Source organism: Amia ocellicauda, chromosome 22 (genome assembly GCF_036373705.1).
Source record: "Amia ocellicauda isolate fAmiCal2 chromosome 22, fAmiCal2.hap1, whole genome shotgun sequence".
NCBI classification, from domain to species: domain Eukaryota; kingdom Metazoa; phylum Chordata; class Actinopteri; order Amiiformes; family Amiidae; genus Amia; species Amia ocellicauda.
In genome coordinates, this window is record NC_089871.1 from 9484782 (window position 1) to 9509475 (window position 24694).

The window sequence follows — 24694 nt, forward strand, 5'->3', positions numbered from 1 at the left end:
AAAAACGAAAAACCCAAAGAAAACATTCCCGTTGCACAATCCCAGTGTGTCCGCAGCCTTGCCAGTCTGGACGATTCGCTGTGAGGGAGAGATGGGGAGGGTGCCAGTGGACTCGGCAGACGAAACTGGTTTACACAAAAAAAATACAATTAGGCTTTTTAATGCGGATGTCTCCGCTGTTGCCAAACGTCTCTGAATCACAGTTCTCATGTCGCACAGCTCTGCTCTGACAGGACAGATGTACAGCACTATTTATAGAGCGGTCAGTATATATCTTGGTAAATAAAGACGGAGCTTACTGTTATTTAGGTGAAGGGCGCTCTGAGACGCTGGGATCGAATTCCAGTGTAATCCAGGGCCTCTAAAAGTGCAATTATAAACACAGAACAAACAAACACAATAGTCAGCTTTCAACAGGAAACTTAGCTTGGGTTAGTTTGGGACCGACTCCCCACTGTCCGAAGCACTTTTTGCCAGCAGTTATTACACAGCTCTCGCAGTCGCTTCTCAGGGAGGGACGCATTTCCTGTCAGAGTGTGGCTTTCGGCTGTAGTTTTGCAGGCAGAGTGCTGCCCTCCGTGCCCCCGAGTTCTGTTTAAACTACCTGTCTCACTATGATATTAATGTTATAGTTTTGTCTTTTCCCCCTCACAAATTACATATACCAAAAAAATTAAGCACTTTCATTGACCTTGTGTTCATATTCTAGAATATGAAATTATGACCATTTCTAGAATATGAAAATGGATGCGATACATTTGCCCATCATGTTGTCTTACGTGAGAAACAAGGGCTTCGGATGTGACAGACAGACAGACAGGAGACAGGAGGACAGCACCAAGCCACACATCTCCCTCCCACTGCGCCAGATTAGGTCAGATTTAATCAGGTTTGGCGCACTTTCCGAGCGAGTGGGCTATAATTTGAAGTGCCATTTTTAAACTGGCTGCCGAATGCCTGGCTGTGTGGCGGAGAGAGCGCTGTTCCAGAGCCCCGCGGGACACGGCGGACCCAGGCTCGCCGCTCTGGCACCGCCACCCTGCCCCACCGCCACTCTCCCCGTGCTCTCCTCTACGATGGCATTCAAAACACGCCCAGTGCTGATGTTTCGATCAAGATCCGGGGTCAGCACCGACGTTCTTGAGGGTTACCGTAGCAGAGCTGGTGGTGTGGCTGGGGATAACGAGTGCATGCGACTGTAGATTAACTAACCACACGGTGCCTTAACGATCTGTGAAGTGAGGGGAGAGATCTGTGTGGGAGTGGGAGATCACATTTAAACCCCTAGAGATGCCACACCCTTAGCACTGTGACAGGAAGGGACAAGACCCTCACGCCAAACAAACAGCTGATCTTGTTAGAACATGAAAAATATCCAGGGGTTTCATCATCACCTCTCTCTCTCACTATATATATATATATTTTTTGGTTTGGTTTCATTTTTACGTAGGCTGCAATACACAAAAACCAATCAGTATTTTTCTACATTACAATGTTCTTATTGCTTAAATAAAATGAATGTATTTATTGCATGTCAAAAGGTTTTATAATTCAGTATTTTTGTTTGTATAAATTTCATTCGGGGGATTCTTTGTTCCCCTCCTATTTTGTATGATGTCATAAAAATGTCGATGGGCTTTTTGTGGTTTTAAAAGCCAGTGAATAATGTACTTTTTTTTTTTTTCTATATTCAAAATCAAATCAGCAATAAAAAGAATTGCATAAAGACTTCATTTTGCGGACATGTCATTGTCTTTCAAGACTCCTTGTGTCCCACTGAAGGACAGCAGGGTGTTTTAGAAGTTCAAGATGATATTACAAAAAAGAAAGTACAGTCTTAGTATACACAAAACATTTCAATGCTGCATTACACAATACAACCAAAAGCTTGGATCCTGCCAGCACTGATAGACTCTAAGCTGAGGGCCTGCATGTCAGATAACACCTTAATGTACCGTAACATCACAAAGATGAGATTGTAACAGTGGTTCTGGAGAAGAGCACTGCAAACATCTCTTGGCCTGCGCTGAGTCTTAACCTCCGTCTCGCAGAGCCCCTCTGGGATGAACTGGAATGGCAAACCAGGAAGCAGAGAAAGTCTCCCACGTAGGACAGGGAAGTGTCAGTGATGTCACCTTGTGTAACGTGTGTGTGTGTGCTGCTGAGAGGGACACAGTCAGGACAGGGGTTGTGGGACCCCTCAGACACTACAATCAGCAAACGGGCGACTTCGCTAACGAGCTCTTGCTTTATGTGTGAGACAGCAGAGAGGAACAGCTGGTGTTTCTCACGCTTCACAATCCAATGTGAACCCCCCCACACTCTCGGGCCTCCAGTGTGCCTTCAGAGGCTCTGCATGACCAATGAAAGCTACCGGCACAGACTTGAGAGGGGGAGGAATTGAGGTATAGAAATGAGGAGAACAGCCTGTGCTCCACTATGCCCCGGATCCGAGTCGCCCCGTGCAGGGAAGGCTGGACACACGGAGGGTGACACACACCAGCAGGAGGGTACAGAAAGACACTCCTGCTACAATTGCCAGAGAGCTGGTACAGACCCAAAACAAAAACAAAAAACCAACATATTTATAGTTTTATGTCAACTGTAAAATAACATTAGCGGGGGGGGAAATAAAGACAATAGCAGACGATTTAAAAAGCCAAACAGATGTTATTTATTTAACGTAGAGAGAAAGAAAAATAACTAAATTTAAAAAACATTAATTTAAAAAACAAACTTTTTTTTTCCGCTTTCTGTACAAGGCGACAGTTGCAGAGAGAACAGCTCAGTGCTGGTTGGTTGTCCTGTGCGGCCGAATCGCGTTGCGTTGGGGAAACCGGGATCAGCACAATGTTCCCATTCCAATGTCACCATAAGCTACACACACACGCGCGCTCAGTCGCAGGCAGCACCCAACACAGCCACACAGTAATGCACCCTCTCGACAGCCTCGTAGTCCTATCAGACAGAGGCCACTCCAGGACCAGGCTCTGGACTAAGATGGAGGGCAGACCATCAATGAGGGGGATGCAGTGTCATGACGTGTAAGCGGGGGATAGTTTTCACCACAGGATGGAGGGGAAGGCGGGGGGGCAGACACATGGCTTACAAAACATAAAAATTAAATCTTTCCAAATTCCTTTCAGATCCTATAATCTGAGACATATATATATATATATATATATATATATATAAAAATACACAATCTGCTTCCTGTACAACAAAGCCCTGAAGCCAAGCTAGATGAGCACTGGATTGATGCTGTCCTGCTTGTGACCCTTGACCTGCAAAATCAATGAGGTTCTTCAGGTATCACTGTGTGCACCCCTCACTCTTCCCCATCCCTGTGCAAAACCCCACAAAGCTGGAGAAACAATAGCAAAGCCGTCTGCCAGCGCTGCGATTCTAGACCTCAAGTCAGCTCATGTAAGAGGATGACTGTCTCGTTAAAACGGCAGACCCTTAGCACCACCTCTCCTTAAAAGCGGCAGAAGCAAAGCACATTGTTTTAAGAGTAATTTCAACCAAAAAAGAAGGGGGAAAAAAGGAATTTACAATGCATCTCATACATCACATTGGAGTCCACATGCAACACTTAACAGATAAATTATTCTGTCAGCACAATTTGAGTTTAAACAGAGAGCATGGACCAGCCAGCCAGCCAGCCAGCCAACCCAGCCTCAGGCAGACTACAGCACAGAGCACAGCTCCACAACCCGATCATCTGTCTGCACTCTGCCTTACACACACACACACACACGCACACTCTCTGCAGACTCTCCCTGCCTTACACACACACACTCACTTACTGCCTTACACACATTCACAAACAGACAGACACAATCTCACTCTGACTCTTAGAAACTCATTCATGCTACACACACAACTGCTATCACACAACCCTATAAGAACAACCCCCCTATACAGAGACCAGCGCACAGGACCAACCAACACTGGGCACCAGGATTCAAAGGAATAATCAACAACAAAAATCAAACAAAGCCAAAAAAAAGAAAAAGAACAAGCACAACCAGCTTTTACAGACAAATCTGTTTTTAAAACCCAAGTCATTTTTATATGAAGAAAAAAACGAAGAACATTTGTATGACATTAATAAAAGATGTTATGAAGTCAGCAAACTCATACATTCATAAAACATATCAAATGAAAAACTGCAGTGCTGAAATAATGTGTGTGTGTATAGTGGGGTGGGGAGTCAGGCAGAGTGCAGCATTTTCTTCCTAGAAACATTACAACTGGTCTGGTGACACCACTTTAAACATCGCTTATGCAGAACATCTTGACGCTAGTGTTGAAAAGTTGTTGCACAGACTAGATTCTAGGTTATTGGGGGAGCCCAATGACTGTGCGTCCCTCCCAGCTCTCCGTAAGGGCAATCCTGTCTCGGGCTGCTGTGGTGTCCCTGCTGCACTGCCTCTATAGAAGGGGCCTCCTGCACCTCATCACTTGCAGGGTCATTGTGGGGAAACAAAGGATGGCAATAGCTGACCTGGAGTTTCACAGACAAGTGAAAACTCATGAACTAGATTGCACATTCAGACACACACTGACTCATTCTTCATAAAAATAATCACACACACACACACACACACACACACACACAGCATCCTTCGCCCCAGTCCCCAGAGAACGGCTGGTGTGAGGTAAGAAGTGATGACTGATCACTGCTGAGAATTTAGTTCACACCAACAATCCCCCCAGACCCCCCCTTTCCACCCACCCACGCACGCACCCTCAGCCTTGGCTGGCTGCCAACCTGCAGACTTGTACAACCTGCAAATGCCAAAGGTCCTGGGTGTCCAGTGTCTGGGAGCTCCAGTGCCCTGACCCACCGGGCACGTGTCACGGGGAGCAGAGCCGCTACCAGACTGGCAGACGGGGACAGGGACGGGCAATTCTAGAGCCTGTGATATACCTGCTCTGAGATCAGACAGCAGGACTCCAGTTTCTGGTAGTGGACACTCTGAGCTCCTCCCTCTCTCTCACACACAAACATTTTGGTTCACACTCGGAAAATGATTAATTGCATTTTTTTTCTATGTGTTAAAAAAAAAAAAAAAAAAAAAAACACCTCCACCACCACCACCCCTCCCAATGAAGCTACGAAGTATGACAAAGGCTATTGCTGGCTGTGTGTGCGTATGTGTGGCCCCTTGACTGAGGGCATTGAATCCTCTGCAGTGGGCTGTGTTGGGGTGTGGTGGGATTGGGGGGCGGAAGGGGGCTGCCTACTGACTGTGCGGTCACTGTCACTGTGCACAGCAGGGATCATGTCAGGGTCAGCATGAATAAACTCCATTATTCCAGCGGACCACAGTGTGCAACACTCACTGCCTCACTCCCCCTCATTCGTCTTCTCTTGTCAGCAATGCTGGGCACTTCTTCAGCTCTTTAAAACAGCAAGACACTGGCCTTGCAACCAAACTCAATCCAACACAGACACTCGCACTCATACACAGACACAAACACACATTCAGATGCAAAACAAGTAGTGGTTAACAGAGATGTTAGTAATATAAAAGGTCAAAGCTGCCCTCAGTGCATCATGGGGATGCGGGGGCTGCCTGTGCTCCAGCTTGGCCTTCCCAGCCTTTGAGATCTCACGACACACCTGGCCAGTCAATCACAACACACAGGCCCCGTACATAATGTTGAGATATGGGCTCTGTGTGTACTGGGCTGCTTTCTTGCTCCCCAACGAAGGGCAGTTTTACAGTTTTATCACAGGCTCAATTTAAACGAAACAAAATGAACATTAAAGCCAAATCAGAATTGTGTTTTTTTCATGCCACTTTGCAGGGCAATAAAGGGTTTTTGTTTGGGGGGGAGGGGGGGGGCGGTGGTTAATTCCATGTTGGTTTCCAATGGTGTACCGGGACACACATGCATGCACGACTCATTGTGCCTCTCCCGCCTGAAGGGAGCACCCTGTGTGAAAGCTGGCACCGGCACGTGATTGGATTGGACATGGAAACAAAATTCAAACTGCAGCCACTCCGTACCTTTCATCAAACAAGCCCTTTGCCAACTCTTATGATTGTTTCATACCTAAAGAAAGGAGTTTCCCCATCTTCAAGAATGAAAATATTGTTCCACCAATGGCAACGAAAATCTGACCAATGATGGGAACTGGAAGCCAACACAATTAACAAAAAGGTGGTAGAGTATGATGATTATTTTCTTTTTCAAATAACCCCCAACCTAAGCAGGGACTGTCTGTGTCTGTCCACATGCCTATTCCTCCTCAGGTGTGAGGAGATCACCCAAACGTCAGGGGCAATATTTCGGGAAAGCCAACAATGCTCTTGGTTCCATCATCAAGTGCCCGAACTGTCCTTGAGTGCTTGGATAGTCCTCACTCGCAGGACAATAGTGCTCCCTGGCTCCTGATCAAAGAGGGAGGGGGATTATCCTTTGGCTTTGCAAGTCCTGTGAAGATCCCTGCATCCCTGTGTGCTGTTGCGTCGTAGAGAAGCCAACTTGCTCAAGTCCAGACGGAGTCCATGTGCCCGATGCCCAGTCCCGTCCTGCCGCCCAGTTACTCCCTATAAAGGGTGCCGTGACCACCCCACCCCCCAACCACCGCTTCTCCACTTGCCTGCCAGTCCCTACTTGCACACAGAGCTGAGCTAAAACCACCTGCCCTGCCCCCTCACTCTCCTCTAACAGCACTGCCACACTTACCTGTCCGCACATGCTCAGGGATCGGGGACACACTCTAGTCCCAGGCTCCGTGAAGGACAGGGCTGGTTCTCTCCTTTTTCTCGATTACGGCTCTTAATGCAATTTCTTCTACATATTCTGACAATGGCGGGATGCGCAATCAGATTCCAGCACAGGAAACGCTTCTGAGAATAGCCGGTGGTTTCCAGTACTAGCAGGGAACCGGGACTGTGTTGCCTGGGCCAGTGCTTTACTGTTACTATTTTACTCTTTCCACTTCACCTGTCCTAACCTGCTTTGACAACTAGAAGACCCAGGGTGGGCCGGTGTTCTCAATTTATTATGTAGAAGGGTCCAACTGAATACAGATTTTATATCAAAGCGTAATCTGCTTGATATGTAAAACAGCAGGACCAGGATGAATCCCCTAGTTTGCAAATATAATCACGCACATGCCTCGGGTAGGAGAGGCTTTTGCATTCTGTCCGCCTGCGACTTCCTTTCAGAGGAGACTGTACAAAACTACAGTGCCACAACCTCCGCAGATAGAGCGGACTCCCAGACAGCTGGAGGAAAGAGGGCGAGGAGGCAAGCAGAGACAGAGGCCTGGCCGAAACGCCAGCACCACGCTAATTATGAAGAGAGTACAAACTGAAATGGAGGGGAAACAAACCCCTCTCTATAGAAGTCAAATTAAAAAAACAAATGCTATGTATTTCTGGGTGGCCATGAACCATAAAAAAAAATTAATAATAATAAAATAAAAAAGCTCATTAAGTCATCTTGCACACCAGCTAAAACAAATCTCATTACATGAAACAAAAAACAACACAACGAAGACAATGTACCCTACAGGTCACGCTTGCTTCTGCTTTGCCCAGCCCAGTTACAGCACAGCTCCCCCATCCTGGTCTCTCCCCACTCCTGGGGCCGGTCGGTTCCGTCCTGTGGCCACGGCTCCTGGCCTTGCCTTCATTCCTCCTCACCAGCAGTGGGAGCGCACTTCCTCAACTGAAACGCTTTTCCCAAAGACTTCAAGAGCCACACCTGACTAGCATTCCTGCATTCCTAAAGCCAACCTCATCCTAAATCTCTTCTCATTTATATATATATAAACATCTCTCTCTCTCTATATATATATATATATATATATATATAAACATCTCACCTTGCCTTCCTTTACACCTCTCTTTCTCTCCCTCTCTTTCTCATTCATGGTTTCTGATCTTTGTTGTTGCGTACAGAGGAAGTTTTTATTATTTTAGATCCGTATCATGTTTTTTTGTTTTTTGGGTTGTGTTTTCTCATCTTGTTCTCTTCTCCCGTGCGGTGTTGGGCCCTGTTTGGTCTGCTCTCATCCCACTTTCGCCCACTTGAGGAAGGCGGGGATGTCGCGCACGGGGACGTTTCGGGTCAGCGCCTTCACACGCAGGTTGCGGTCGTCCGTCAGCAGAACCACCTCCCTGCGCAGCCGGACTGGATCATCTGGAGGGAGGGAGTGGGTGAAGTGTGAACAAGAGAGATAGAGAGAGGAGAGAGAGGCCAGTTACACATCATGCCACGAGAAATGACTAAGCGCACAAATAACAGAAGTGGTAAATTTTATTTCAAAAACAAAATCCAATCTGCATTGTTAGGCAGTAGCTGGTACGCTCATCATAAAGGCTACCAGCAACACTTTGTACACTACTGGGTGGTGCAGAAAAATACACTCCAGCCATGCAAGGACAGGTAGTCAATACTGGTTCATTTTCCACCACAACAACACGCTTTCCTTTCATGGAGTAACATGACATACAATAATCAAATTTGTTTAAACACAAAGTTTGCACCTATAGGCTATATACAGCTGTGTGGACATTCAATTCATTATTCAATGTGTCAAATAAAAAAGAAACTAGTGACACAAATCATACAACAAAACAGAACATATGCAAGTACCAAATAGAGTAAACAAGTGAACAAACATGGTGCACATGCTTAGAATAAATTCAACAATGTACTGACTGAATGAGCGGACTGGCTTCGTCTTGCAAAGGGTAGACCAAAATATGTTGCTAAAAATTCGAATTCTTCCAAAAAATTGAGTTTAGTATTCAATGGAGTTCAGATTTGCTAAAAATGTGCGAGATTCGACGTCAACAAATGCGGATTCGAACATCGTCACAACCCAGTCCACTGAACTGTTGATCTTAGCAGATCATGTTTGTTTAGCTGAGCTCATTTGGCACAGACCGGGTGTGTGGTCTGTGCTCTCGGGTACAGGCAGTATGTATTGTCGTGCTCTCTTCTGCAGGCAGTGCGTATTGCCCGGGCCTCGGCAGGAACTGTAGCGTGTGTGGTTCTTGACAGGCACACCACACAGTTCACAGCTTGCCACTTCCTGCCTAGGGCGCACCGCGATTGAGGTCACCGCACCCAATATGCGGGCAGGTGAGGGAGGCTGGCAAACTGTGAGGGCACCAAAAACACAAAACACACATATACTCACACACACGGACACACAAACATACACACGGACACAGAAATGCACTCAGGTGAGAGTGGGAGCTTCTACTGCCCAGTTTTAAGCCTTCGATTGAAATCTAGCAGAATGGTTCATTTTAATTTCCCCCCGAAGCTTGTAAAAGCCAAAGTCACCCAGAGTGGCAGCTGTAGGTGTTTGCTGCTCGCAGTACACTGACTGTGAGAACGAGACACTCCACGGCAGGAAACCAACATAAAGTAATTGCAACAAACAGAAAAAACAAAACAAAACAAAAAACAATTCAACATGAGCTGTGCCACAGCACGCATCATTAGCACTGGGTGATTGCAGGCTGAGGCAGACTGCAGCAGAAGGGAAAACAGAAAGAAAAAGAAAATTCATAAAAAATCTGCATGGGTTGCCCAGCTCAGTCCGCTCAAGTCAGATCAAGGGAAGAGGCAAGTAATTAGCATTCTAGGTATTGAGTCCCCCTGGCTCTGAAACACTACAAGGGTTTTAATCACCAGATCTACATTTCTTTCTTTTATTTCTGGATGTCGACCTCGGAGCACATCTTGTCCCTGACTCAAGGAGCACGCTCTCAGTGGTACCGGGGTGTCTTTTCGAGGGACGGGGTGGCTAGCAGAGAAGTGGGAGTGAACGCAAGTGGGTGAGAAGAACAGCCCTGCGGGAGGATGTTGGTTCACAGCGCTCTCAGAGGGAGCGTGAGTTTGACAGCACGCGGTGATGACAGTGCGGGTTGTGCCCAGGCAGGCAGGCAGGCAGGCATGCGGACAACCGCGCCTCCCCCAACCCTGACAGGAAACAGCACTGCACCAACAAGGAGAGAGAGCTGACTTGACTTATCACTTGAAGATGGCAGGAGAGAGTTTGATTCAGGATGCCGATCTTCCTTTGGGTTTCTTGAGCTACGGTTGCCCGAAATCTTTTTAATGAAATACAGATTGTTTCTTGCAGCACTTGGGATATAAAACTATGCAGCACGGAGGGGGACAGAGATCGAGAAAGAGAGAGGAGAGAGAGAGAGAGAGAGAGAGAGACACAGAGAAACAAAGATCAAACCGAATGTGCAAAAAGATCCGGGTCTGAGCCTGCTCAGAGACTGAGTTAGATGCCTGCTCTTCGTGCAGACGTGCGTTCACACACTGCTTACCTCTCTGTGTGGGCATGAAGTCCTTGGCCTTGTCCTTGCAGTAGTGCAGGCAGCAGGACAGGATGAGGTCATCGTTGTTCCCCTGGAGAGAGACAAGACACAGGCTGGTCACACCACCCTCTATACGAGCTCTGAGCTGGTACCTACTCATCTTTCCTTGCAGAAGAAAATGTCTCCTTTGGTATTATTATCTAGGCAGACACCCTTATCAAGGGCAACTTACATCTTAGATGAGCGATACAAAAGTGCAGCAATACAATAAAAACTCAAATTGAGCAGTTAATACACAGTTAATATAAGCCATCTTCATTAATTGGTAACCATTTGACATGAAACATAAGATATAGTGTACTGAACTCTGCTGAACTTTTTCCTTCCCTTTTTTTTTTACCCTTGGCACTTCTCCTTGGCCATTGTTAACAGAAGGGATATTAAGGGGAGGAGAATCAAAGTCAGCAAAATTATCAACGATCCCATAGCGATCGGATGCAACACAGGGCACACAGTGAAGGAACTGAAACAGCTGGCCGCACTGACGTGAAGCGTGAGTCACTCTGCGTTTCAAGGGATCCTACAGCCGGCAGAATCTTACCGCACGGTTTGGAAAATGGCGGTGCGGTGGAGATTTGCCATTGGCTTCTATGAGGCAGTCAAACTTTTGAAACTTTGTTTGTTGGAACTTCTTAACTGCACTGTCTCATTCTGGTAGTTTTCTAGTGTTTCCTGGATGACTCCACACTGCGCCTCCCCTCCCTCCTGTTTGTCTCCAAGTGAACCCCAGTGCTCGGCTCCCTGCGGCGGGGTGCGGTGTACCTGCTGTCCGGAGGTGTCCTCGCTGCGGAAGGCGATGGACTCCAGCTCATTGCCGCGGCTGGTCAGGGCACGCAGGCCGGGCTCCCGTGCCTCAAATCCTCGCTCTAGGAAGGCCACGGCGGCCCGTGCCCGCTCCTGCACCTGACGCGCGTGGCTCCCGCTGCGCCGCTCCGAGTCCTGGCCCCGCGCCAGCCCGTCCAGCTCCGTGATCACTGGGGGGAGAGGGCGACAGGGGATCAGGACAGAGGGGAGGTGAGCAGCGTGGGGAATTGGACAGAGAAAGGATAAATTAAGTGGGTTGGAATGGGAAGGGAGACATGGGGTTCAGGAGTGGAGGAGCGGTGGAGTGGGAAAGGGGGGGATTGGAGAGAGAGAGAGAAGGGTAGCAGGGGGTTGGGTTAAAGAGGATAAGGTGGGATTGGAAGGAGAGATGGGGGCAAGTGAGTGGCGGGAATTGAGTGTGAGTTTGGATATGGAGAGGGGACGAGGAGGGATTGATACAATTGGGAGGGTGGGGGAGGATGGCGAGAAAGGTGGAAGAGGAAAAGGGGGAGATTGCAGAGGGTATGGGAAGAGAAAAGTGAGTGTTCAGAGAAGACAGCGAAGGGGAAGGGAAGGGGCAGAATGAAGGGGTAGGAGAGAAAAGGGGAATGAGAGAGAGAGGGAGGATACAGAGGGAGAGAATTTGGACAGGAGGGAGAGTTAACAGAAGGAGAGGTAAGGTGAAGGAGGAAAAGTGAGCATAGAGAGAGAGAGAGAGAATGAGAGGTAGAGAGTGGAGGACAGTGGTGGACAAAGGCTTGGGGAGGGGGAGAGAGGAAGTGAGAGGGAGAAGTCGAAGGGAGATATGAGGTGGGGAAGGGGGTTGGACAAGATGTGACAGGGGTGAGTTAGCAAGAGCAGTTCCCGCATCTTCACAGATCTGACAAAACCCCTACTGTAACTACTGTCCTGCACAGTTTCTCCTTGTTGTCTATTTTTTGCATGTGTGTGCCTGGCGGGGTTGAATCGGCATTTCTGCATGTGTGTTAGTCCCTGTGTTTGTTTCTGTTTCACTGTCTACAGGGGTCCTCCTGAGAGTGAGAGTGTGTGTGTGTGTGTGTGTGTGTATGTATGAGAGAGGGTGTGTAGGGCTCTAGCTTTATCTGTACAGCAGCAGTCTCCAGTATCCCCATTACAGAGCCAGGGCTTCCTTTGTTTTCCTTAAGTATAAACAAATTAAGTGTAATGTTTTGTGTTTTAGCTGCCCCCCCCACCTCAAATCCTGATATAGCAGACTGAGGGAACGCAGGGCCTGTCTCACAGCGAGTGTGTCGGTGTGTATAAACAGTCGGAACAAATGCAGCACATACACTAAGCAATCCAGGTGCTTAAAGCCATTGTGCATTTAATTCCTACAGGGAATGCTACCCAGCTACTGTGGCAATGCTTCAACTTCAAATATATATAAAAACAGAGCAATGGGAACAATAAATACAGAAATTATACAATTTACAGTCATTATACATAAAATTGTTATATACATATATGTGTGCATATATATAATTAAGCAACTAACTATTAGCTCAGGGGGGTTTAGACTTATGATCTTTCACTTTTGTATTTTGAAAACATACATATATTTTTTCCCTCTTAACAGTGTGGAGTATGGTGTGTAGATAATTGTTAAAGTCCTCAAATGCATGAAACTGAGGCAGACACAAAATGTGAAAAAAGTTCAAGGGGGTGTTGACTTTCTGCCTATGTATGTATGTATGTATGCAAAAACATAATTAAATATAATTTCTTATTCTACTGAGCTTCAGTCAGTGCCAGTTCTGAAGGACTAGACGGTAACGAGACCGCTGCCTCCCAGAATTCCCGGTACGGACGCGATCCTTCCCACACGCCCCTTGCCCAGCCGTGCCACCCCACCCTCCTTCTCATGTTATTGCCACATCACATCCTCCCCCATCTTTCCTCTCTCCTAGGTCAGGGGGTGGAGATCTAAATATGGTCTGGGGATTTGGTGTTGCCCTGCTCCAGTGTCAGAGCCACCCGCTAGCCCACCTGATATTACCCACCCCGCCCTGGCCCCTCACATTCACTGCTGTAACCAATACCCCCCTCCACCCCTCTTCTCCCCTGACCGCCGCCGCCCTCAGCCTCTCCGCCTGCCACCCTGATGGCACTGGCACCAGGCGGCAGGCAGGGTAGCAGGTCACATGATCCCAGGAATGTGACACCGAGACCAGGCCTGGGCATCCCGGGTGCCTGCTACTTTATCCACAGTGCTGATGCCGTCAAAATAGATAGTAGTTCATATATCTAACATTTAGCTCTTTTCTCTAATGTTCCCTATATAACGTGCTGCTCACTGATGGACAGGGTTCGTTATCTCCGATCAGGTGGCTGAATTCTTAATTTAACTGAAAAAAAAATAGAAGTTGCTTCCTGTGGAACCTTGGTGTCTTTATTGAATTGTTACGCGCTTGTCCTGAAGGAGCAGAATGTCACACATCGTCAGCACAGTCTTGGTGCTGTACTTCCTTTAGGGTGGCTGGAATTGTTTCTCACTGTTCCCCCCTAACACTTCTCCTCCTCCCCTCTCTCTCTTTGCTTCCCTTTGCCCTTGTGTCTCTCTCTGATCGTTCGGCTGCTTCTCCCTCACTACCTCCCTCCCTCGCTGTGCTGGTGTGGCCCTGTGCGGTCTGCCAGACCACCCACAGCTCAGCATGACAGCATACACTGTTTACCAACACTGAGGGCCAGTGGGCACAGACTGGCTGCAGTGCGTCTCGCCAGCACTGGGTCACACTCGCATACACAAAGACGCACACCCATACAAAGAGTGCCTAGACGTAGGGCAATAGCGCGTGGAACTGCTCTCAAGTGCCCTAATTAACACTGAACACTGCTGTGTGTGGATAACTATGTGTGGGTATATGTCAGCACGTAATCATCAACAGGGCTTTGCCGTGTGTGTATACAGTTTGTGAGGAAGACTGTGTTTTCGCTTGCCTGTGTGTGTGTTCAGCAGTGCACCCAATCTATGGTCCCAGAGACCCAAATCCAGTTTGTTTATGGGTCAACTCTATATGCTCAATTCTATAGAACTGTTAGTGATTGCAGAATGCAGAAAGATACTCTAATTAGTTAAAGTCTTTGGTGGATAAAGGATTCTCGGGTGTTTTGTTCCTCTAGATGAACTCTACATTACTACACATGCTTTTGGAGCTGGTGACCCCTGGTGTAGGACAATGTAAATCTGTGCAGTGTAAGAGTGTGTGGGAGAGCGAGATTGTGTGTGTAATTGAGAGAATGTGTGTGTGTGTGTGTGTGTGTGTGTGTGTGTGTGAGTACGAGAGAGCGAGAGAGAGGGCACTCACCGATGAGGGGCACCACGAGGATAAAGAGGCCACAGCCCAGCAGGCACTTCAGGCTGTCCAGGTGGTCGATGAAGCCGTTGGTGTCGGGGACGAGAAACACGGGCGAGACCTCGATCTCCAGCTGCCGGCAGGTCTGCAGCACTGCCTGCAACACACACACACAAACACACACAGACAGGGGGCATCAGAGAGGCTGTAAAATATGCAACCAGAGTGAGAGAAATTGCTGATATTCCAGTTAAGGCCCCTACAAGAGGGGCTTCAGAAATCTGTACGGTATTATGACAGGATGCAGCCCCACACATAACTGTACTGGAGACTGCAGGACCACTCTGACCCAAAGGAGGCGATAGTGAGACAGACCCACCAAGACACAGAACAAGAGGACTGCTGCATTGGAAGCAAGCTTGGACTGTTAAAACGTAACGTTAAAACTGGAGGAAGTGCATTAATAATAAAGTTATAACAAATACATTATTAATAACAACAACAACAATACACAACACCCGTGTGGGGAAACGGGGAACCAGCAGCTGCCCAACAGGGAAATGGTAGCAAGCAAAGTCAGTACAAGTGTGCCCTCTGCTTGAGAAAGGCAGGGCCTGGGTCTAGACAAGCTGATTAGGTTTCTCTGACGAACAGAACTGTGTCAGTCCCCACCCGCCCCCCTCTCTCCGTGTCAGTGTGCCAGCTACTGCTTGTTCGGTGTGAAATTAATCTAATACCTTGATCCCTGTCTGCCGTGTTCGCTGGCTGCTCGCAGCGCTCCAGACGCGTATCTGTTCCCAGAAAAGCGTCTGTTATTCTAGGTGGGAACGTGGCAGTGAGACCGAGAGGTCCTACTGATAAAACCCCTCGAAGAGCTTTTCAAAATTCTCTCCAGGTCACTGGCTCTAAGAGATGGCTTTTACAGATGTTTGAGTGACAGGAATGCCTGAGGAAAAGGACAATTTCCCTGCTTTGTAAAATATATATTAAAAAAAAAAAAGAAAAGAGAAAAGAAGTGCAAAAACCATGTGTCCTTTTGTCCATTTTCACCTGACGTGGGGTGTTATTGGGATGAAATGCGGAAACTTATGCTCTAATGTAATGGGATTCTAAGGGAAGTCCCTACGAAGACAGCAACAGCTAAGGAATGTGGTTTACATTGAACTGGGAAGGCAAATACATAATGAAATAAATAATAGTACTGCCATTAATCATAAGAACAATAATGTGTGTGTTTGTGTGTGTGAGAGAGAGAGAGGCCCAGCAGCCCTCCTGCCCCAGTGAGCGTTGGCAGCTGCCCCAGCAGCCTGTGCAGACAGTCACGTCTCTGAGAGTGAGGGAGAGAAGGAGATGGCGAGAGAGAGAGGGAGACAGGAAGAGAACAGAGTGGACGCTGCCATGAACATTCACATGCAACTCCCTCTGTGAGACCAGGGAGACCTTCAGAGCAGAATGGCCCAGTTTGCATCGCAGCAGCTGAGCTCGGAGAGGCTGCTGGGTCCAGGACTTCCATTAGATGCCAAAATTGGGGCAGGAGGAACGGGAGGGTAGCCAGGGGAAAATTAGAAGAGGAGGAGGGAGGGATTGAGAGAGTGAGAGGGAGTAGAGGGGGAGCTACGGCTCAGCGGCCTTCAGAGGGACAGCGCGGGAGGTGGCCGCCGGCTGGCCGGACGTGCCTGTTTGTGTTGCAGTGAGTAGGAATCCACACAGACTCCCCTTCCTTCCCACCCTGCTCAATACAGGGGTGCTGACTGCACTCCCACTGCCACTGCAGATGCATCAGGTATCTACAGGCTGCTGTGTAAGGCATGCTGGATATCTCAGGCATGTGACCTGCGGCCGATGTGGTGAGAGTCAGAACAATACTACATGGAAGATTTCTGTGCTGTCAGTGCAATCTGTAGAGATCTATATCATGTAAAACCTGCAATGGGTTGAAATGCTGTGCAATGGGTGTCTTGTCTCTCCTGATTCTGCTACTTTTTGATTTACATTTTTCAAATTCTAAAGAGATATTGAAGGTTCCATTTTTCCATCTTTATTATTTGTATTTTTCATTTCAGAAACAGAACCAGCATATAGTAACATTTTATATATCAAAATATTCGATTCAATTTGAAATGAGTCTTGACTGTTAGTCCCAAGTCCCTAGCAGCCAGCATTTAGGTCAGACACATATAGAGCCATATCTGCGTTGAGGATACATAAATACACAAAAAAAAATACAAAAATACACAATCGCTTTGTTTAATGTAAAATGAAGAAGAGATGACTGTGACTGTAAGAGTGGGGATTTCCAAACAGCACATGACCAATATGTCAGTTTCACAGGCTGGGCCTTTCCTAACTCGACTGCATAACAGACGGCCACAGATACCTGCTGACCAGATGATGTGAGAAAGGATTGGGGTGAATCTGCAGTGTGCCGTGGGAAGTGCCGTCTCTCCATACAGCATCAGGCAGAGCAACAAGATTCCCCCGATAGGGCTGTGGCTGACGACTGTCTTCTACTGAACTTTCTTTTTGTTGCTCTCGTTTCGCAGAAAAAACAATCACTGAATCCTTATACACGGCTATTACACACGCACCATCTCAGCGTTTCCTCTGTCTCACGGTCATATGAGAACTGCTAGATTGAACTTTCTGCATATATCTCACCTGCTATAAATTACTGTAGTTTTAGTATTGACATCCACACATTTTACTTTTCCTACATCCTTTATTGTAACATTACTGTGGTTTTGTACTATTATAGCAGCCATTATCTAACAACAATTCTATTGTACATTTATTTTTGATAAGTCCAAAATTACTGTACCATAGCATTTCATTGTAACTACTCTACTGTACTATGGTAAATCGGCCCCATTTGAACAATCTCACAGGATGTTTTCCAGACTGTTCTACTGTAGCTTTATGAAAGTCCCCTCCTATTATACGGACTATAAGGCCTACACTAATTGAGTTTGCTAAAATCCCATACTGGTGATATTTAAGTGACATCTGGACGATATGCACTGTACTATTTTCTCCAACTTCACATGTGTGTATCTTTGGGGTGCTCAGTTTAATCTAGCAGGCTTTGAGTGACACTCTCTCACTTTTTAGTCACTATACGATTAAGAAAAAAATACTTTTGGTTTTCTTGTTGTTTTACATCTTTTTGTCGTCCTCTCTTTTCTTTGGGAGGTTGGCTTAGGATCAGAAATCCATATACCGGAATTGTGCACTTCCCAAACATAGCAGTGTGTGAGTGTGTGTGTGTGTGTGAGAGAGAGAAAAAGGGACAGAGAGAGAGTGTTTGCATGTGTTTGTGCATGTGATTATGAGGAGGAAGGAAAGTGGAGAGAGGGGGAGAGAGAAAGAGATAGAGAGAGAAAGAGATTAACCAGGAGGACTGAAGCACTGTTTGTGCATCTTTCAAACAAAGTCTTTATAGTGGGGCTGAGAGGAGACACATGGTGGCTCAGACTGCTCTCTGAAGTCCCAGTCACACACACAGCCGGAGGGAGGGTGAGGGAGGGAATGAGAAACAGGAGTTGAGATGGGAAGAGAGCAGGGTGCTCCTTAGATAAGAGAGAACCACTGACACCCTTCACGTCAAGGCTGGTCTTGGATAGAATAAAATAAGAAAGGTACATCATCAAAGTGAGGGAGTGCGGTTTGTTTACGCCTCATTCAAATCCCTGCTATTGTACTGATCCATTCAGGTGAAAAAAGTAGATTTAACTATTGCGATTTATAGATGATCTCTCTTCTAGGTTACATCCACATCCCTGCTGCAAAATGGTCATGTAATAGACATTGAAAATATGAAAAAATGATAAATAAGTGTAGTTTGAGAACAAATATTAATTAAACTAAATTAGTTAGTGAGGAAGTGATCCCCTGGTCCTGGACAGCACCTCTTTGGGAGGTTTTAAAAGTCAATCATAACTCAGAAAGACTTAAGAGACATTGTGATCAATCAGGCAGGTTTGGTATATTAAGAGATGTACAGGTAACCTGGAGCAAACACTTGGGAGCCCCTAAAGCCCTGAAGAGTCAGAGATCCCTTAACTATGCAAGTGGGCTTTCTTAACTGAACAAGAACTGACATGGTTCCCAGTCTTTCAAAACGGGAGATTTAGGGGTGACCTGTGAGAGTAACGTTAACAAGGCTCTCACCGACCCCAACCTGGAGGGCGACGGACTGGGGGAACAACCCTGTTTCCTATGCTGGGGGCCGACGGTTTAGCCCGAGTCTCATTATAGAGAGAGCGCACAATGGCTCTGGTATGCGCCATGACATAACACACTTCCTGCCGCTCCGGCTGCGTTATGCTGGGGTCTCGTCATGGCTATTTGAGGTGTTTGGAGAGGAGAGTGGGGGGGTGGGTCAGGTTGAAGATGCACCCTGTGTAGACATAAATCACATACCCCCCCCACCCCTTGCACAACCCCAGCCACTGATTTGGCAGGTGGGAGCTCCCATTGTTCCCAGTCCGAAAGGCATGAATGGGGGTCATTAGGGAGGCCAGGCTGGCTATATTTAGAGTGTTTTACAGACACACTCGCTCACACTGGGCTCAGGAACCAGGGGTGTGTGTGTGTGTGTTGGGGGACACACACACAACAACATCTTTCTTTCCAGGATGTCGTGGAAAGCAGGAGTGAAAGAAAACTAAACAAAAGTCTTTGTAAGTATTTTAGGAACGAGACGGGGGGCTGTGTGTAAGTGGAGGTGGGGGGGACTGTGCAGGAGTGCGGAGAGGCTGAGTGCAGGTCTTGGAGTGTCCATGCATCTCTTACAGACTCAGATTCCGGTTCTGTGGCCGTGGACTGACTGATTTGCATGCGTACCTGAAGCAGAGCCTGAGCATAATGAAATAAAATTTAAAAAGAAACCCGAACAATCCCAAGCAATACCGATTATTGCAAAATTTGATGCCTGTGGTCAGATCAATCTCTGAGATTATGTGGCATGAGTTGCGTGAGTCATCAACCCTGTGAGAAATACCCAAAAGATAAAGTAAAGTGAAGCAACATGGTTGGATTCCTTTTTTAAATTAACATATATATATATATATATATATATATATATATATATATTTAAAGAGCTGTAATATGAATCCTCTATGTATGTTAAAGCTTATTAGAATTGCAGGGGTCTTGGTTTCCGCTCGCTCACGGCAGGAACTACATTCCTATCTCTGGCACTGCGGGGGTTAAATCCGCCCCCTCTGCCCCCTGAGGAAATCTTGCCCTTTGTGAGCGTCTGAGTGTGTGAAAGTACACTGGCATTGCCTGGCTTTAAACCACTGCTCTCTTCCTCTTCCTCGCTCTCCCTCCCTCCCTCTCTCTCTAACTCACAAGAAAGACTTCTCCAACATGTCTGTGTGAACTCGTCTACATGTCTGTGAAAGTGTTTGGCAGCGCAGTGGTTAAGTCCGCTCCTCTCGCTGTCCCTCTCTCCTCTGGGAGGCGACCCGTCCTGTCCCCAGTGTGTGTGTGCGCGCTGCAGCGACAGTGGCAGTGCGGGGGTTAAGTCCGCCCCCTCTGCGCCGGAATGTCTTGGCCGTTTCCTGCGGCCTGCCCAGCCCTGACCTGCAGCATGAGCCCTGCCGCACAGACACGTAGACAGCTGACCTGCACTTCCTGCTAGACACTGACACCCAGAGAGCAGGGAGTGTGGGCGGGGGGAGGAGGAGGAGGAGAGGAGAAGGGCTGGGTAGCATTTGCAAACAGCACAATGTCCCCGTTAATCAACGCTAACGAGGCACACTGACACTCTCACTGATACACTCGCTTCCCACTATCCTGCCGCCCCATGTACAGGAAAGCCAGGCTCTCTTCAAGCACAGGCTGCGGTACCTACCCTGACCTCGACTGGCTTCTTCTTGACTTTGTTATGCTGTAGCTATTGATTGGTGCTGGGCGGAAAAGAGAAAAAAGCCCAGAGCCCCGTTCAATTCAGCGTCTATCGCTGCCAAGTGCGGGACAAATTCTGCTCAAAACGTGGCTGAACACTGACCTGCAGGAAGTGCCCGAGTAGGACACTTTAAAGGATCTCGTGTTTTCTTTTGAAGTGACACGGTGACCATTTCGGACATATGACATATTACTGTGTGTGTGTATGTCTGCATGTTTATACAGCGAGTGCATCTGTATGTCTGTGTGTTAAAAGCCCAAAGGAGTGGCTTTTTTCTTTTTTTTTTTTAACAGGATGTGTAAGGAAGCGAGTCCAGTGTGACAAAACAATAAAGGTGAACAACTTTTTTTTTTTTGCGATTGCAGTCTTTCTTTTTTTAAACCCGAGGGTCTGTTTTGTCTATTACCGCGATGCCGTAGGTCATTTCCCTGCATTCCGGGGGCCTGGCGTCGGCCGCTGTGTCTGGGTGACAGTGGCCTGGCGCTGGGCGCACGTCCCTCCTCAGTGTGGGGGGCCGTGAAGTCACCGTCTAAAAGCAATTTCCACCTCTGTGCGCGTCTGTGTGTGCGGGGGGTGGACATAGGGGGCTGTGTCTGTGCGTGGGTGTGTGTGAAAGGGACAGAGCTGATTATGTAAGACCTAGCGACGGAAGGGTGACCTGCATTCCACTGACCACCCCCCAACCTCAACCCCACTGGGCAGCTGCTGTTTCCTCAGTCACAGGCTCTGTTCTCAGGATTACATAACCCCCCATCTCTGCAGTGTCCATCCACACACCCTGGAGACAAACTCCACTACTTGTGTCCTACTGCTGTGCTGTATACGTCGTACAGCAATGCAGGCGTACTGATAGATATATACACACGCACACACACCAGGCCATTGAGTCGGCACATCCCCTACACTTGACTGAAAATGTATTCAATTACATCTTTAAGGAGCTAGGTCTGTCAAAAGATCTGTGGCTACATGGTCTAGAGGGTCAAGTAGGTCACCAGGCACCGTTGACCTTCGTTCGACCTCGGGCCAATTTCTTCCACCTTAACGTACGATGTGTGTGAAGTGCCATGGGAGGCCTGCGTCTCCTCTCACTGCTCTGACATGTTGGGATAGCATAGCACATAACGGGTGAAAAGGTTCAGGGCTGTACACTGATAAGGCACAACTAACTGACCGCTGTGTGAGCTTGGTTAGCTGTGTGAACAACCACAAAAATAATACATTTAAATATATATGTACTTTGGGCCTCACCAGGTTAAATGCCACAGCCATGTTTTTACAGATTCCTTGATTGCTACGCAGCACTAATTGTAATGAGAAACAGAAGGCAGTGTTTCTCTGCCACGGTGCTCAGTCTAATCAGGCCCTCTCCCTGGGCTGCACTCGTCTGAGCGCAGGCTCTCCTGATGTCTCCCGACTGTGGACATAAATCATTAGTGTCCTGGTCACACTCCGTGCACTCCCCAGCGTGTTACTGAAACCCATGCAAACCTCAAACCGTTTTTTGTTTAGTGATGCTGGAACACTAAACTCCCATTCAATAGATCCTTATTTGTACTTAAAGCTTAGCTTATACAGTGGCTACTCAACACCTGGCAGAAAGGCAGCAAACACAAACACAGCGGGGTCCGACAGCTCAGCCTTGTGCACTTAGCAGGAAGGTGATGTCACGGCCAAAGGCATTCTGTGGACAGACAATTCCACAGAACAATTCCACCGTGCCCCGAGTGGGTGCTTATTTCAACATAGTGGAAATCTGTAATGCTTTGGGAAGTAACTGAGTGTGTGTGTGTGTGCGCACGTGTGTGTATCTGTTCTGTGAAAAATTGCAGAGGCGTGGAGTCTCCCATGAGCAACTTCAGCCTGAGTTCTGCCCACGCTTCCCTCCTCTGGGACCACTGTTGCCTTGACACCTCTTGACCCCTTTGAATGGAAAAGGGCACCTAAGACAAACAGCAGGGGCACTGGAAGAGCTCCCTCCCAAGGGCAACTCGATACTTCCTGGGATGAAGTGCATTCCCACAGGGAGGGGGGTCCGGCAACAGCAACAACAGCCACAACAACATCATCAAAACACAGACTGAATTCCCCGATTTGCCTCCATTCACCACAGACTTCTTACAAAAACAAGGCAGAATGAAACAAAGATGAAGGGAAAGGCAGGGAGACCAGCTGGACTGAGGAGAGGGTGGGTCAATGTCTGCAGGAGTGACAGAAAGGAGGCAGACAAGATTTCCATCCAGGACAGTCCAGGATATGTACCCCCCATTCATGTCACACTACAGAAACTGGGACACACTTGGGCGCTGGGGGGAGTGAAATAGGCCCACCGGGAGCTGACACTCAAAAGTAGGTAAAACAGAATTGGGCTTATTCTTGCCTTCGGAACTCCATTTTAAAACAGGGGTCTTGAATCTCAGAGGCTCTTTGTGACATCAAACTACACTGAACATAGTGGATCTGTAACAAAGCACAGTGCAGAGTACATTAAACTGAGGGGTTGAGAACGGCGGTGCTGACTGATCAGGACAGCACGGTGCTCTCTGGACCAGACTGGGTCCAGGTTTCACGCAGGCCCCTGAGATCCCCACTGCATGTTACTGATTGGATGGGTTACTCTGAGGTTAGCTGTGCAGACACTTCCTGTCACATGATGCTTATTATTTTGGAATACTTATGATGATGGTGTGATGAAAAACATATCTTAAGGATTTGCGATCTGAGAATTAAATCTAATCGTTTGGGCTGCTGAAGTACGTACATTTGAAGGTGATGGGAGTTCTGCACAGGTTGCAGCCTCCTTAACTTGGGAGGGTAGTAACTATATGACAATCTGAAACAATAACTGAAGGAGAAAAAAACAAAACCACCAGACATTTTACACAGACGCACAAAAACAAAAAACCCAAAGGCAAACATTGTGCACACTGAAACACATGCTTTTACCCACAGTACTGCCTGCACACCCACACACAGCAACTCTCTCTCTCCCCCTCTCCAGTGTGCGAACCCCGTCTCTGTTTCAGCCAGGACTCAGCCCCACAGGAGCGGCCTGTGCACATCTGGCCAGACAGCTGTGGCTGGCAGGGGTTCAAGGCTACGAAATGGAGGAGAGCTATCCGGTGCGGAGCCCTGGGCACTGTTAAACAGGGGAGCAAGGGGAGGGGGCTCTCACACCACCTCCAATCCCCAGCTCTTCAGCCTATCTATCAAAGTGTCCCACACGGACCCCTGGACTCCATTAAACCGTATACCAGAGAAAGGGGATTGGGAGAGGGAGGGGGGGATTAAGAATTTCCAATATCCAATTTCCAGATCTTGAACGTTTTCATCAATCTAACCTATGAGGAACCTAAGGGCCTGTTAAACAGAGAGAGAGAGAGAGAGAGAGAGAGAGAAGGGGGGTAGGGAGGAGGTGGGTGGGAGTTGGAAGGACAGACTACAAAACTGTGAAGTGTGTCTGCATGTCTATCAGGCCTGGGTGTGATTAAAAAGGGGTTGAGAAGAGGTTAGAAGATATGACGACATTGTGGACTGCACAGCATCCATGTCCAATATTCCCTTCAATTAGGTCAAGCAACCACCTGACATCTAATTGATGTATAACCTGTCCCTAACCCTACAGAATGTGCCAGTTTATCTACAAAATCCAGCCTCCCATCACTCCATACAGAACTTGTATACCAACTCCTTCATTTGTACCCATACACCTGTGGTGGAGTTTTACACTGTTCAGGTTCAGCAGGATGGACCAGCTCGGTGGCTGTACCTGTATCTGGTCTCTACGCCGCTGCTCCTGTGCAAGTTTGAGGGACAAGGCCTGGCGCCGCGCCCGCAGCTCTCGGATGTCGTCCTCGCTGCCGCTGCCCTCCGGCTCCGAGAACTCATCCAGTGCCTCGATCAGCACGTCGTCATCCTGCCAGAAGAGAGGGAGAGAGACAGGGAGAGGTTGTTTGCTGAGGCTACAGCACTGCCCCTACCAGGGCTGCCACGGCACACGGCTACAGCGGACAGCGACCAGGCTCTCACCGCACAGCTGTTTGGACCAATTGCATTTCTTTTTACGAGCTGCTGATTTTCACAGAGGAGCCAAGGCCAGGTGCTGGGTACTTCATGCTTACCCCCCGTAGTTGAAGTACATCTGCACAGGCAGGTGGAGTTCAGGTGATGGTAAAACTATACTTTGGTTTCTCTGCATCACTGCGATTCTGCGTTCTTACACACAGTCGGTATCGTAATTCTGCGCCTGATCGGCCGCATTTGGTGAGGTATGTGACTCTGTTCCGTAT

The 24694-nt window shown here is 47.8% G+C and overlaps 1 protein-coding gene across 1 annotated transcript in view; it reads right to left on the reverse strand.

Moving 5' to 3' along the window:
* Positions 1-2650: 2650 nt before the first annotated feature.
* The window catches only part of smg6 (SMG6 nonsense mediated mRNA decay factor), a 90524-nt gene continuing 68480 nt past the window's right edge, over positions 2651-24694 (reverse strand). The window contains exons 14-18 of the mRNA XM_066695636.1: positions 24175-24321; positions 14507-14651; positions 11139-11350; positions 10326-10407; positions 2651-8169 (exon numbers count right to left, since the gene is read on the reverse strand). Coding sequence (XP_066551733.1) covers positions 8039-8169; positions 10326-10407; positions 11139-11350; positions 14507-14651; positions 24175-24321 — 717 coding nt within the window. The 3' untranslated portion in view covers positions 2651-8038. The remainder of the gene's footprint in view (positions 8170-10325; positions 10408-11138; positions 11351-14506; positions 14652-24174; positions 24322-24694) is intronic.